The 14,430-nt window shown below is 38.1% G+C and overlaps 1 protein-coding gene across 1 annotated transcript; it reads left to right on the top strand.

The window, feature by feature from the left end:
- Window positions 1–932: 932 nt before the first annotated feature.
- On the top strand, window positions 933–7,528 carry LOC306887619 (metalloreductase STEAP4-like). The gene is made up of 5 exons (XM_079445507.1): window positions 933–1,252; window positions 1,723–2,177; window positions 3,921–4,448; window positions 5,265–5,429; window positions 5,900–7,528. Exons 2-5 carry the CDS (start codon window positions 1,725–1,727, stop codon window positions 6,173–6,175), a joined length of 1,422 nt encoding a protein of 473 aa, XP_079301633.1. The 5' UTR covers window positions 933–1,252; window positions 1,723–1,724; the 3' UTR covers window positions 6,176–7,528.
- Window positions 7,529–14,430: the final 6,902 nt, after the last annotated feature.

The raw sequence follows: 14,430 nt of genomic DNA, 5'->3' as shown, positions 1-14,430 counted from the left end.
CATCTGTGACAATTTAAGACACCAATCCCACGCATAACTTGTACCATGTGTGCTTATTTAGATCTTGGTCAACATTTCATTCAAAACATCCTTTAGAAAATAATCATCTGGATTCCATTTCTCATGCTTGCATAGCATAAGACACACACTCCTATTCAGGATAGGCAAGTTGAGGGTCGCCCATACTGCAGGAAGGCACATGCAGTTATAATTATAAATAACAAAGAAGTCTCTGAGCTCTCAGCCAGAAGAACAGGAGTAACGAGGAGCTTACAGAATGTGATGCACTGCTGATCATGTAGGACTGTAGCCATGCTGTGACTGTGTCGCTTAAGTCTTAACCCTGGTAAGGTAGTCCTAATGTGGATACATACGAGGGGCCTATTAAGGTCATCATAAAAAATTTCCATGTGCTTATTGCTGTTAGATGACACATCTGTGGGTTTCACAGATGGGTGGAGGTGTGCAGCATATCATGCATGCTGTGATAACTGTATTCAGTGTATCATTCAAGATTCTGGGAGAAATATATGTCACACAAGTCGTTTTTTTTATGTAGCATATGAAGAAAAAAGCTCAATCTGTTTATGGAAAGTCTTCTGGATGAATTTACAACAGACAAATATATAGCAGAACAATGCTGATTCTGGCAAACAAAGTGTTGAGATACTTGGCCAGACCGTTTCAGTTATTCCGCTGTTGCACAACTTACTTCCAGGCAGGCCTTGGCCTCAAAGCACACAGGAGGTAAATCCAAGCAAACATTATGTGTCTTTCAACACACACACACACACACACACAGAGAGTTACAGTTGCTCTGGAATTTCCACATTGGACTTTATCCTTTACAAAAACAACCTCTCTCTCTCTTCCCAAATCCAAACCCCCACTGAGCTGTGGGCAGGTCACAGGCTCATAAAAAAATGCCTCTCACACACACATGCTTATAAACAGACTCATATAGGCGAGAAACAGCCTCAGTCCCGCAAAGAAACGCCAGTGGATAAAAGGGAAATTGCAGAAGAACTAAAGAAGAAGAGTAAAAGCTGGTTTTGATGATCACACCACATTGCCAAACAGCTTTTGGTAATATGACGATAGTTTTTGGCACAGACGATTCAGAAATTCTGCAATAAAATCACACTCTAAGTCAGTGACTTCAACAGTCAGGATCTAACTCTACAAGAGATCTGTGGATTTTTCAGAGACTGGTGCACAAATTCCAGCAAATATATTTCTTGCATCTTTTTCGGTGAGTATTTGTTGATTCCTTTTTAATTTAATTTTAAAGCAAATTTAATTTCATTTCATTTAAAATCACTTAATATAATTTGCTAATTCTTTTCTTTAAGGTTTTTGGGATTATTTAGGTTTTAGTTTTTTGCCTTTAGGTTATGATCTGTGTATTTTGCATTATATCAGCCTATGTACTTCTGAAGTAGCAAAATAAACCATAAATTAACTGGCACACTCAAATGTTCTATGTGCAGACCATAATTAAATTTGATTACACCATCATAGCCTGTGGTGGCCCAAAAAAAAACAAGCATTTAAATCACTCAAGCAGAAATATAATCATCCACAGCCACAACACTTATACCAAATCTGAAATTAAAAAGTGTAAACTGTGTTCTTTTAGTGCACTTTGTAATAGCCATTACTTGTGGGTTTAATCAAACTTTATTTTCCTTACGGTGTATGGTGTTGTTTCTTATTTTTTAGAAATGAATTCAGACTCGGTTGCAATGACAGATCTCAGTGGAAAGATGCATAAACTGGAGACAGTGTGCATCTTTGGAACGGGTGATTTTGGACGCTCATTGGGGTTCCGTTTGCTCCAGTCAGGATATAAAGTTGTATATGGATCCCGGGCCCCTAAGAACGCTCTGTTGCTGCCTAAGGGGTCAAAGGTCATGACTCATGCAGCAGCAGCTTGTGATGCACATGTGGTTTTTGTGGCTGTGCAGAGGGAGCACTATGGATTTTTGAGCTCCCTGGCTTCAGATCTTGAGGGAAAAGTGCTGGTAGACGTCAGCAATAATCTCAAGAGGGGTCTGTACCCAGAATCTAATGCAGAATACCTGAACAAGCTGGTTCCAGGGTCAATGGTAGTCAAAGCCTTCAACACCATCTCTGCCTGGGCACTGCAGTCTGGAGGACTAGATGCCAACAGACAGGTAAAACACACACATACATATAAACACAATTCAGTCAGGTGGACAGAATACACTAACCGGCTGGTAAAAAAAAAAAAAAAAATGTTATTCTTCTGCAAATTCACAAAAATAAACACTTGTTCAGATGAAGCAATCAAAGAACTGTAAAATTAGTGAGAGAACATGAATAAGACAGAAATGATCATGCATCAATCTCCAAATTTTGCAAAATGTTGTTAATCATTTAAGTAACAAGGGACAAAGCACAGAGAAGCTGTTTTGAACAGAGTTGTTTAATATTTAATGAATCATGCTTAACAGGCTGTCTCACAAAACAGCCTTGAATGAAGGTGTTTGTATGAGCTTTTATAATTATAGTATGAACAAAAAGACAAATCAGACATGACAAATGGCATACCGCTGCACTTCATATTGTACTTCATTACTACTGTGAGGCGCTGGATGACATATATCATACAACAAAATCATACAACTTCTCTACAAAGTACAAAAGAGCCATTAATGCATGTATAAATGTCTGTGCCCATGTCATAATGCTCCGTTATAGCTGTTCATTGTTCATGAAATGAGGCAAGAGTCGCCCTCTTAGCGATAGTCTTTTTGTAGGAAAGTCGTATTTACATCAGCAGGTGGTGGTTGAGAAACTGGCCAGATGGAATCTGAGCTCTGGCAAACTATTATTATCGCTATGTTAGTGCGTATGTTCTTTGACACCTGTTTGTGTGTTTCTCAATAAAAATGAATAGTCACACCCGGCCAAGCAGTCTATTTGTAATTATTTCTCATTTTGATTATAATTTCTTGTTCTTTTTTCTAAAGGCCAACTGTGCCAACATATTGTATTGTTCAGGCTCACACTGCACATTGCTGTGAAATAAATTTAATTCCCAGAGGATATTTCACTGCTGTCTGAAACTATTAAAGAAGCATTTTGTTTCAAAAGGTTGTGTAGGTCAACTGAATAGCAACTTGTTACAATAAATCAAAAACAATCAAACCACTTGAAAAAAATTTGCTGCATGAGTAGTTTTTGTGGCAACACTTTACAATAAGGTTCTATTTGTTAACATTACTTAATGCATTAGGAACTAACAATGAACATTTTGTACCATATGTATAACTATTTAGAATGTATAAATATTGTTCATTGTTAATTCACAATACATCAATGTCAATTTAAACAAATCCTAAAAATGCATTAATATTTGTCGTATTTAACATCAAACTAGATTAAATATGCACTATATGCAAGATTATGACATAACAAAGTTCCATTATGACATTAAAAAAATCAATGTTCAAAACTGGTTTCCTGTCTTACCCCATTATCTGTGACAAGCCTACATTAATGTTTTTGTGCAGTCGGGGCAGTTTTGCAGTCTAAAGTTCTGTAGCAGTGCACCTAAGTTGTGACTTTCACCTAATGTTGATTTCTAAATATAGTCTACTACTACTTATTCTTAATTCATGTTCGTGAACAATAAATTATCTAATATTAATGTATGTAACTAATAACTAAATGAATTGATACTATAACTTGAATTGTTAAAAATGTATTAGTAACCAATGCAAAAATCAACATTAAATGGTATAAAAGTAATGTTCGTTGTAATTTCACATTAATGCCATTGCATTAACTAATGTCAATGTTTTTGTTAATAGCAGATAGTCTACATTTTAAATGTAGCAACACAAAATCTGACTGTTTTCCATGACACTGTTTTTTATTCTTCGTTTGTTTAGGTACTTATCTGTGGAGACCGTGCTGATGCTAAACAGCAAGTGATGGACATTGCTCAAAGTCTTGGTTTCACTGCCCAGGACAGAGGCTCCCTCCGAGTAGCTGCTGAGTTAGAAGATTTGCCCTTGCAGCTCTTTCCTCTTTGGAGACTTCCTCTCAACATCGCCATTTGTTTAACTGCTTTCATATTCTTCTACGCGCTCACAAGAGACGTTATCTATGAGCGTGTTACCAGTGGTAAAGATATCGCTTTTCGCATTATGATCTCACTGGCCAACAAGGCCTTTCCCATCGTCTCTCTGGTGATGCTGGCCCTCTGTTACCTGCCGGGTGCATTGGCTGGATTTCTGCAACTTTATAACGGCACTAAATATCGTCGCTTCCCTGATTGGTTGGATCGCTGGATGCTCTGTAGAAAGCAGCTGGGTCTGTTAGCGCTGGCCTTCGGTTTTCTACATGTTCTCTACACTTTAGTTATACCCATCAGATATTATGTACGCTACAGGATAAATGTCTACACTATATCACTGGTAAGTTGAATACTTTTAAGAATACTATTCTAATATGGGCAGTTCATTTACTACCAAACAGCTCTTTAAAATCAATACAAATTTAAAATTAACTTTCCAGAAATCAAAACAAATATCTTTCCTTATTTACGTCATAGGCCTACATAGGGTATTATTGGTAGTCTTGTGAAAATTACTTTTTTCTTTCCTTCCTTTCTTTCTTTCTTTCTTTACAAAAAAAGTACTCTCATAAACTTTCAAGGTGCAGTAAGAGATTCCTAAGAAATGCTGCTGAAAGTGGATCAGATTCAGCACCAAAGTACCTTGTAGCCAATCAACAGTAAGGGGCGTGTCCTCTTATGATAGGGGAGATGCCTGTGTTTCATAGCACGTTTGTGAATTTGGGGGCAGAGCTATCAAGATATGGGTAGCCTACAATCTTTTAGGTACGGGCGTGTTTGTTTTGGGGATTTCAAATATCAACAAGGTTTCTCAGAAATCACTTACTGCACCTAAATGCACTGAATTTCTAAAAACATAATGCTCTAAATTCGATCCTGGCTGACATCAACACGTATATGGAACGCCCGCTTTTTAAGATCCAACAAATTCGCGATTCATCAAAATTAGCCCCGCCCTAATTTTTTTTCTTGTTTAAGATCCTGTTTCACTAATAAATAATGTCATATTACTAAAGTAAATTGAGTTGCAAATGCTGTTTGATGACTTTACAACTTTACAAGGCTACATTAAAGCTATAAAAAAAAATTGTGACAAACAAAACTTGTACACTGACTAAAAGATAAGGCTAAGGAACTAACTCATGGTGTTTTGCAGGTAAAAGATAATAAAACCTATGAGTTTGACAACACGGCGGCCTGGCGTTATGACTCCTACTATTCCATGGGAATTCTTGGATTTGGGCTGTTTGTTCTACTAGGAATTACATCCCTTCCATCTGTGAGCAACTCCCTAAACTGGAGGGAGTTCAGTTTTGTACAGGTATTACATTGTCAGTCTGTGGAAATGCATAAATTTGAGTATCGCTGAAGATTATTTTACTAATAAGTTTAGAAATCATAACACAATATGGACAATGTTGAACAATGTGACCCTGGACCACAAAACCAGTCATAAGGGTCAATTTTTTGAAATTTAGATTTATACATCATCTGTTTTGATATACATCAAGTTTTGATATATTTACAGTAGGAAATTTACAAAATATCTTCATGGAACATGATCTTTACTTAATGTCTTAATGATTTTTGGCATAAAAGAAAAATCAAGAATTTTGATCCATGCAATGTATTTTTGGCTATTGCTACAAACATACCACAGTGACTTAAGAATGGTTTTGTTGTCCAGGGTCAAAAATGTATCCAGATTGTTTTTAAAATTTCAATGTTGAATTTTTCACACATTGACAATGATGTTTGATAAAATTATTTTTCTTCCTTTTTTTTTTACAGTCCAAATTGGGCTACATTACCCTGCTGCTCTGTACCGCTCACACATTTCTGTATGGCTGGGACAGATTTCTGAAACCTACATCATATAGGTGGTGGATGCCTCCAGCATATATGTTGTCTCTGGTGGTCCCCTGTGTGGTTCTGATTCTAAAGCTAATCCTGATCACTCCATGCGTGGACCGCAATGTCACCCGTATCCGTCAAGGCTGGGAGAGACAGGGCAAGACTTCAGCAAATGGCAGAGACACAAAGACAAACCATCCACTCATAGCATAGCCATCTTTAAACTGTATGAAAACTGTGTGTTGGGCTTGCCCTGAACTCTTCTGCTGAAAGTGAGTTTAAAATGTTGCAATGAAAAACTGCAGAGAACTAAAGACTTAATTGAGCAACAGACTTGGGACTTGACTTGGATTCAAAATTAGAGACAACACACGTCTTTAGGTCTAAAAGAAAGGAGACATATTTCCAAAATACCACCATTGTTTAAGTAAGAGGAAGTCCATCAAGCACAAAAGTACCGCTTGCTTACTTATATTTTGACTTGCTTACTTGTATTACAACAGTAGGTGACGACATAGCTGTTGAACCAGTCACATTAAATCAACGATTTGTTAAAACACTACTGCATTTAGGAACAAAGCAAGTCATCATCTTTATGAACAAGTCATTGCAGTCACTCTACTGATTCATTCAAAACACTGATTCAGATACGAAACACATTTACTGCACAACGCAGTCTGGGTTGTCTGGATTTGATCCTGTTGGCAGAGCCTTGGACTTTAGACTTGACTTGGACTCCTGACAGAGACTTGAGAATACATTTGCTCGAGTGTATGAAAGCCCAGATGAGAGCTACAGAGAGTTTGACTTCTCAATACACCTCACTACACTGGTGAGCGGCAGTTTCAAATTACAGTTAACCAACCGTGGGAAATTCTTTAGAGCTGATCCTCCAATTCACATTGGTGATTACATCTCACATTACTCTATAACCTATATTGCATTTAAAGCCTCTTTACACTTGGGACATACTCACAAATGCATGTATATGTTTTGACCATATAGTCTGTTCATAGTGCATCACAACATAACTAATCCATATCATCTGTGTTCATGTTGAAAATTGTATATACCCTTTAAACGAATACAAAGGCAGAAATGGTGGAGCTTTTATTAGAGCACACTTTTCTGTATTGTGTAAAGCACTTGTCTTTTTTTATTACATGCTTCCTCTGGGCTATTTCCTCTCAAGAGCCTCCCAGTGGGCTTTTCCCTTTAGATATTATTGATCCAAAACTGAGCAGCAACTTACTTCTTGATCTGTTTCTGGGTCTAGGCTTTCCTGTCTGCGGGAAAGCTCATCTTTCTCTCTCTTGTGAAGTATAAAGGCTGTCAATCACATCGACATTCACCTTCACTGGTGGATAGCCCTTTCTATATAGTGCTTTTATAAAGAATTGCAAGCTGCAAATCAAAGCTTAGACCAAAATAGCAAGGCTCATTTTGTGACAAATATAACTGAAAATCTGTGGGCGCCCCTTTGAAGAAAACTAATAACTTCACCAATACTGAGCACAACAGCACATCTCTGAGTCTGTTTATCAATAAATATGGGATATTCACTGACTTTGATTTTATTTTTGTATTACGTATATCAAATAAAATCTGAAATACACAGCATTCTGACATGTACACTTGCATTAATGTAAAAAAACCATGATGTTTGGAAGGACTTAGCCATCACTGGCAGGAAAGAAATCATGCTGAAAATACATTTCAAATAATATTTGATTGTATCTGTTTAGACAAATTGAGGAATACTTTTTTTTTTAATTGGTCTTATTGGTTGCTAATACTATTTTTTACATTGTATATGTTAGATTTAATATATTCAATATATTTATATATCCATATATACAGGTGCATCTCAATAAATTACTCAATAATACTCATGTATTAAGTAAATTCAATTCACACAGACTTTTAATTGTGATGACTTAGGCTCACATTTAACAAAAACCAACCATTTCAATTTCTCAACAAATTAGAATACTTCATAAGACCAATAAAGAAAACATTTTTAGTAAATTGTTGGCCTTCTGGAAAGTATGTTCATTTACTGTATATGTACTCAATACTTGAATGAATGAATTATTCATTTATATAGCGCTTTGTGTATTGCTGTACACCCAAAGCGCTTTACAATCATGTGGGGGGGTCTCTCCTCAACCACCACCAGTGTGCAGCATCCACTTGGATGATGCGACGGCAGCCACAGCACAACGGCGCCAGTGCGCTCACCACACACCAGCTACAGGTGGAGAGGAGAGAGAGTCATTGAGCCAATCAAGTGTATGGGGATTATTAGGAGGCCATGATAGACAAGGGCCAGTAGAGGGAATTTGGCCAGGACACGGGGGTTACACCCCTACTCTTTACGAGAAGTGCCATGGGATTTTTAATGACCACAGAGAGTCAGGACCTCGGTTTAATGTCTCATCCGAAAGACGGTGCTTTTTGACAGTATAGTGTCCCCGTCACTATACTGGGGCGTTAGGACCCACACAGACCACAGGGTGAGCACCCCCTGATACCTGATACAAATACTTGGTAGGGGCTTCTTTTGCTTTAATTACTGCTTCAATTCGGTGTTTGTGACACTGCTGAGGTGGTATGGAAGCCCAGGTTGCTTTGATAGCGGCCTTCAGGTCATCTGCATTGTTGGGTCTGGTGTCTCTGATCTTCCTCTTGACTGATAGATTCTCTATGGGGTTCAGGTCAGGCGAGTTTGCTGGCCAATCAAGCACAGTAACACCATGGTCATTGAACCAGCTTTTGGTACATTTGGCAGTGTGGGCAGGTGCCAAGTCCTGCTGGAAAATGAAATCAGCATCTCCATAAAGCTTGTCAGCAGAAGGAAGCATGAAGGGCTCTAAAATTTCCTGGTAGATGGCTGTGTTGACTGTGGACTGTGGAAAAAACAGTGGGCCAACACCAGCAGATGACATGGCAGCCCAAATCATCACTCACTGTGGAAACTTCACACTGGACTTCAAGCAACATGGATTCTGTGCCTCTCCACTCTTCCTCCAGACTCTGGGACCTTGATTTCCAAATGAAATGCAAAATTTAATTTAATCTGAAAAGAGTATTTTGGACCACTGAGCAACAGTCCAGTTATTTTTCTCTACAGCGCAGGTAAGACACTTCTGACCTTGTCTCTGGTTTAGAAGTGGCTTGGTAGCCCTTTTCCTGAAGACATCTGAGTGTGGTGACTCTTGATGCACTGACTCCAACTTCAGTCCACTCATGTGTCTCTCACAAGTGTTTGAATCAGCTTTGCTTGACAGTATTCTCAAACTTGCAGTCATCCCTGTTGCTTGTGCACCTTTTCCTACCCAAATTCTTCCTTCCAGTCAACTTTGCATTTAATATGCTTTGATACAGCACTCTGTAAACAGCCACACCTTTCAGTAATGACCCTCTGTGACTTACCCTCTTTGTGGAGGGCTTCAATGTTCATCTTCTGGATCATTGCCAAGTCAGCAGTCTTCTCTATTATTGTGGTTTCAAAGAACAAGAGATACTCGGAATTTATACTGTAGATCCCTAATCATTCATTGAAACTCAAATGTAAATATTCTAATATTTTGAGATACTGATTTTTGACTTTCATCAGCTGTAAGCTCTAATCATCAAAATTAAAACAAAAAAACTTTTGAAATGTTTTACTTTACATGCAATGAATCTAAAATATATGAAAGTTTTACTTTTTGAAAAAACTTACAAGAAAAAATTAACTTTTTCACGACATTCTAATTTATTGAGATGCACCTATATATAGTGGTGTGAGAAAGTGTTGGCGCCCTTCCTGATTTTTTATTTTATTGCATGTTTGTCACACTTTAATGTTTCGGATCAAACCAATTTAATTATTAATCAAAGATAACACAAGTAAACTCAACATGCAGTTTTTAAATGAAGGGAAAACTAAATCCAAACCCACATGGCCCTGTGTGAAAAAGTGTTTGGCTCGTCTCAGTTTTGCCAGAAAACATCTGATCCCCAAGACTTTTGGGAAAATACTCTGTGGACTGACGAGACAAAAGTTGAACTTTTTGGAAGGTGTGTGTCCCATTATATGTGGCGTAAAATTAACACAGCATTTCAGAAAAAGAACATCATACCAGCAGTAAAATATGGTGGTGGTAGTGTGATGGTCTGGGGCTGTTTTGCTGCTTCAGGATCTGGAAGACTTGCTGTGATAAATGGAACCATGAATTCAGCTGTCTACCAAAAAATCCTGAAGGACAATGTCTGGCCATCTGTTCGTGACCTCAAGCTGAAGCGATCTTGGATTCTGCAGCAGGACAATGATCCAAAACACACCAGCAAATCCACCTCTGAATGGCTGAAGAAAAACAAAATGAAGACTTTGGAGTGGGCTAGTCAAAGTCCTGACCTGAATCCTATTGAGATGCTGTGGCATGACCTTAAAAATGCGGTTCATGCTCGAAAACCCTCCAATGTGACTGAATTATAAAAATTCTGCCAAGATGAGTGGGCCAAAATTCCTCCACAGCGCTGTAACAGACTCATTGCAAGTTATCGCAAACGCTTGATTGCAGTTGTTGCTGCTAAGGGTGGCCCAACCAGTTATTAGGTTTAGGGGGCAAGCACTTTTTCACACAGGGCCATGTGGGTTTGGATTTTGTTTTCCTTTCATAATAAAAAACTTCATTCAAAAACGGCATGTTGTGTTTACTTGTGTTATCTTTGATTAATATTTAAATTTGTTTGATGATCTGAAACAAGTTTTCTTACTCTTTGCATTTTTTACATCATAATGGTACAAGATAATGCTATTTAAATCAATGTGATAAACGAGTTAAATCAAAAGTAATCTAAAAGTAATCTGATTATATTACCTAAAATGTGTAATGTAACAGATTACGTTACTGACTACAATTTTTGTCATGTAATCTGGAATCAGTAACGGATTACAATTTGTAAGTAATCTACCCAGCTCTGTATATATATACAGGTATATATATATATATATATATATATATATATATATATATATATGTATGTATGTATATATATATATATATATATATATATATATATAAACAAATCTGAACATTATAATTAATAAATAATAATACATGCATATTTAAATATATAAAATTAGTACAATAAGTAAAAATTATTTTTAATGTATGTGGGTGTGTCTGTGTGTGTATTATATACACATGCGCGCACACACACATACACATATTCGCTTAAATGACACTGAATATCTGTATCTATACTCTGACATTTAAAACAGATTCAGAGTTTAATTATTAATGAAATTCTATTATCCATCTTAAATATCAGTTTAATAATTTAAGATAAATCATTAACCCAACATTAAGGATTTTATCAGGTACCTTGGTTATTGACATTCCAGGATAACTATAAATAAATAAGACCAATGACAATTTTGGAGCACTCTAAATATTTTTAATTATATCTATGTGGTCCACCCAAGTTACAGTTATCTTGTGTTGTATTGTGCTGTGTTTTGCGTCATTGACACAGACATATACTTTGAGAAAAAATAATTATTGCTCACATACATGACAGCATCATTAATGAGATGGCAGGACAGACTTTTAATTAGAGAGATCATAATGCGATAGGAGATGTCATTTCTCTTTTTGGCATGAATGACATCAAAGATGAGCAGGTAGAAGACGAGAGAAGTCAAGCCTGCGGCAATGCCGAGATGATGTCTCCAGAGTGTGAAAAGTTACAGGCAGGTCTTCCATCTCATAGCTGCTCAGAAGGAGCTCCTGTCTTAACTAAAACTCAATGTTCATCACTAGTCTGGCCTCCACAGATCAACCTCTGACCATGTTGAAACTATAAAACTATATAATTTATCCTCAAGCACAGTTTCAGTTCACTTAAACTATGTGCTTTCACAGGAAACAATAGTCTTTTTGAATTATTTAGGCTTGAGGAAAAAGGCAAACGAGCGTCTCTTTGAATGAAACCGTGTGCCTTTTGGGACTGCGATCAAACAATCAGCAACACACACCAAGCACAGTTGTTGAGGCCTCACCACAGACATCTCTCAGGTGATACAAAGTATCGTCATAGAGGGGAATGATGAAAGGTTGTTTGGGTTACAACTCAAAAGTGTGTGTCAAAAATTATGTGAGTGTCTGTGTTTGTCTCTACAGCCTGTGTAAATTCAGCTCTTCTCTTGCAGAATGAAGCTGGCCCCATTTCACAGACACTTTAAAAGCAACTAGAAAACAGCATCCTTCCTCCTCTTCCCCACACACACACACATCTCTCTCTATATTGCACACACACATGCCCATGTAACTCCATCACAGTGTAATCTATTCTGGATTCCATACAGACCTGCCTCTGTTTCAAGTCATGCTTTTCAAAAATTCTACCTCCCAAATTCTCTTCCTCTCAAGCTCTCTACAGACCTACTGCAAGTCAAAATATTGTCTCGCTATGTTGCTGAAAAGATGGTATTTTGCTTTTACAATAATATAAAACCAATGTAAACCTTCAAAACAGATTTTCTTCCAACTCTATTTCAAAAAGATATAAAAGCGAACCAGAATCTAAGGAAATTCATCAAACAAAGAGGTTCTACCATTTGGCATTATTAAGACAATACAGAATTAGTAGCCTCTCAGCAAATTGAATTAAATTGGCAGAAATAGACAACCATTTTCTTGGCTAAATGATCACAGAACTGGCAGCAAAGATCAGAAGAATCTGTAGCACATCAGGTGGGATGGCATGATGCTTTCTTCAATTGCTTTTAATCTCACCAGTATCTCCTGAAGAATGAATAATGACATGCTGCTGATTATGTAATCGACCCGATCTGGTCCAAAAATATCTTAAAGGAATAGTTCAACTAAATATGAAAATTTCCTGAAAATGTATTCACCCTCAAGCCATCCAAGATGTAGATGGGTTTGTTTCTTCATTGGAACAGATCTGGAGAAATTTTGCATTCCATATCTGCTCACCAATAGATCCAATTAATGCGTAGCGTTAGAATGAAAGTTCAAAAAGCTGATAAAAACATTGCAACAATGCACAAGTAATCCACACGACTCCAGTCAATCAATTAACGTCTTGTGCAGAAAAAAAGCTGCGTGTTTGTAAGAAATAAATCCATTATTAAGGTATTTTAACTTTAACCGTTGCTTCCGAAAATAGAGTGACTGCGTGTTTTGAGTTTGAGCTCCATCAAGTTGATTCTTTATCGTTTATTTATCTTAAAAACTATTTTATACACTATCATTTTCGTTTCTATAACGTGTGAATATCCCCTATAGCATTCTAAAACAAAACCAATCAGAGCGCCTTGTTATCACTAGTTTTATTGCCAAAATAGTCTGCTATTAGCTTATAGCCCGTTAGCATCGGCAGCGTGGCTGCCGCTAATCTCGCTTAGATTGCTAATACTCTATTCACACACATTACCATTGTTTCACTGTTACTTGCTTAAATGGCGGATTTGTGTCTACCGTTGAGTGCAAGTGAGGACACATTCGAGCTGCGTTCGGTGCAGCTGGAGCTGGAGGCTGTGGAGAAGCAGGCCCAGCTGAGAGAGTGGAGAACCGCGCTGGAAACATCCCGGGCTACGCTCACAAGTCCAGGGTAAGTTTACAGCATGCTGCTAACACTCCCACCACCTCTACTCCGTGTATTTTTCTGCACTAACCCTGTGCACCCAGGACGCGATCTTCCCAGATGTCCTTCACTCCGGCGCCGGGACGCCACGGACCCTGGGTGCACCAGCAACGGAAGACGCGAGCCATGCCCCGGACGACCTCTCCCCCTCCGCCGCCTCCGGTCTTCGAGATCTCCACCCGGAACCGCTTCGCTCCCCTCAGCGAGATGGAACACGACGCTGTGATCGTCGGAGACTCCATCATCCAGCACGTCCGTGCTACGTTAGCTGAAGGTAAAGTGCACACCCACTGTTTCCCGGTGCTCGTGTTCTCGATGTTTCTGCGTAGATATCCGCGATCCTGAAGGGCGATGAGAGCATCGGTGCTGTCGTGCTACACGCGGGGGTTAACGACACCAAGCTGCGGTAGACGGAGACACTGAAGAGGGACTTCAGGAGCCTGATCGAGACAGTACGCAGCACATCACCCGCGACAACGATCATCGTGTCAGGACCGCTTCCCATGCCCCTTGGTAATATTATTAGAAAATACTGGATTAGTTTTCATTGTTATGCTGATGATACTCAACTATATATATCTCAACAAGACCAGATGAAACTTCTAAACTATCTAAGCTAATAGATTGTGTAAAAAAATTAAAAGATTGGATGACCAATAATTTCCTCCTATTAAATTCAGATAAGACAGAGATATTACTTATTGGACCAAAAAACAGTACACAGAATCTCTTGGATTACAATTTGCAACTAGACGGATGCACTGTTACGTCCTCTAAAGTCAAAAATCTGGGTGTTATATTAGACA

The sequence above is a fragment of the Barbus barbus genome (genome assembly GCF_936440315.1).
Source record: "Barbus barbus genome assembly, chromosome: 21".
Taxonomy (NCBI): Eukaryota; Metazoa; Chordata; class Actinopteri; order Cypriniformes; family Cyprinidae; genus Barbus; species Barbus barbus.
This window is presented reverse-complemented; position numbering and strand designations above follow the sequence as displayed.

Excerpts from the sequence above, each read along its gene's own strand:
- LOC306887619 (XM_079445507.1), top strand. The coding sequence starts at position 1,725 with ATGAATTCAGACTCGGTTGCAATGACAGATCTCAGTGGAAAGATGCAT. Across the intron at positions 4,449-5,264 it reads ATGTCTACACTATATCACTG|GTAAAAGATAATAAAACCTA; the intron begins GTAAGTTGAATA and ends GGTGTTTTGCAG. Across the intron at positions 5,430-5,899 it reads GGGAGTTCAGTTTTGTACAG|TCCAAATTGGGCTACATTAC; the intron begins GTATTACATTGT and ends TTTTTTTTACAG.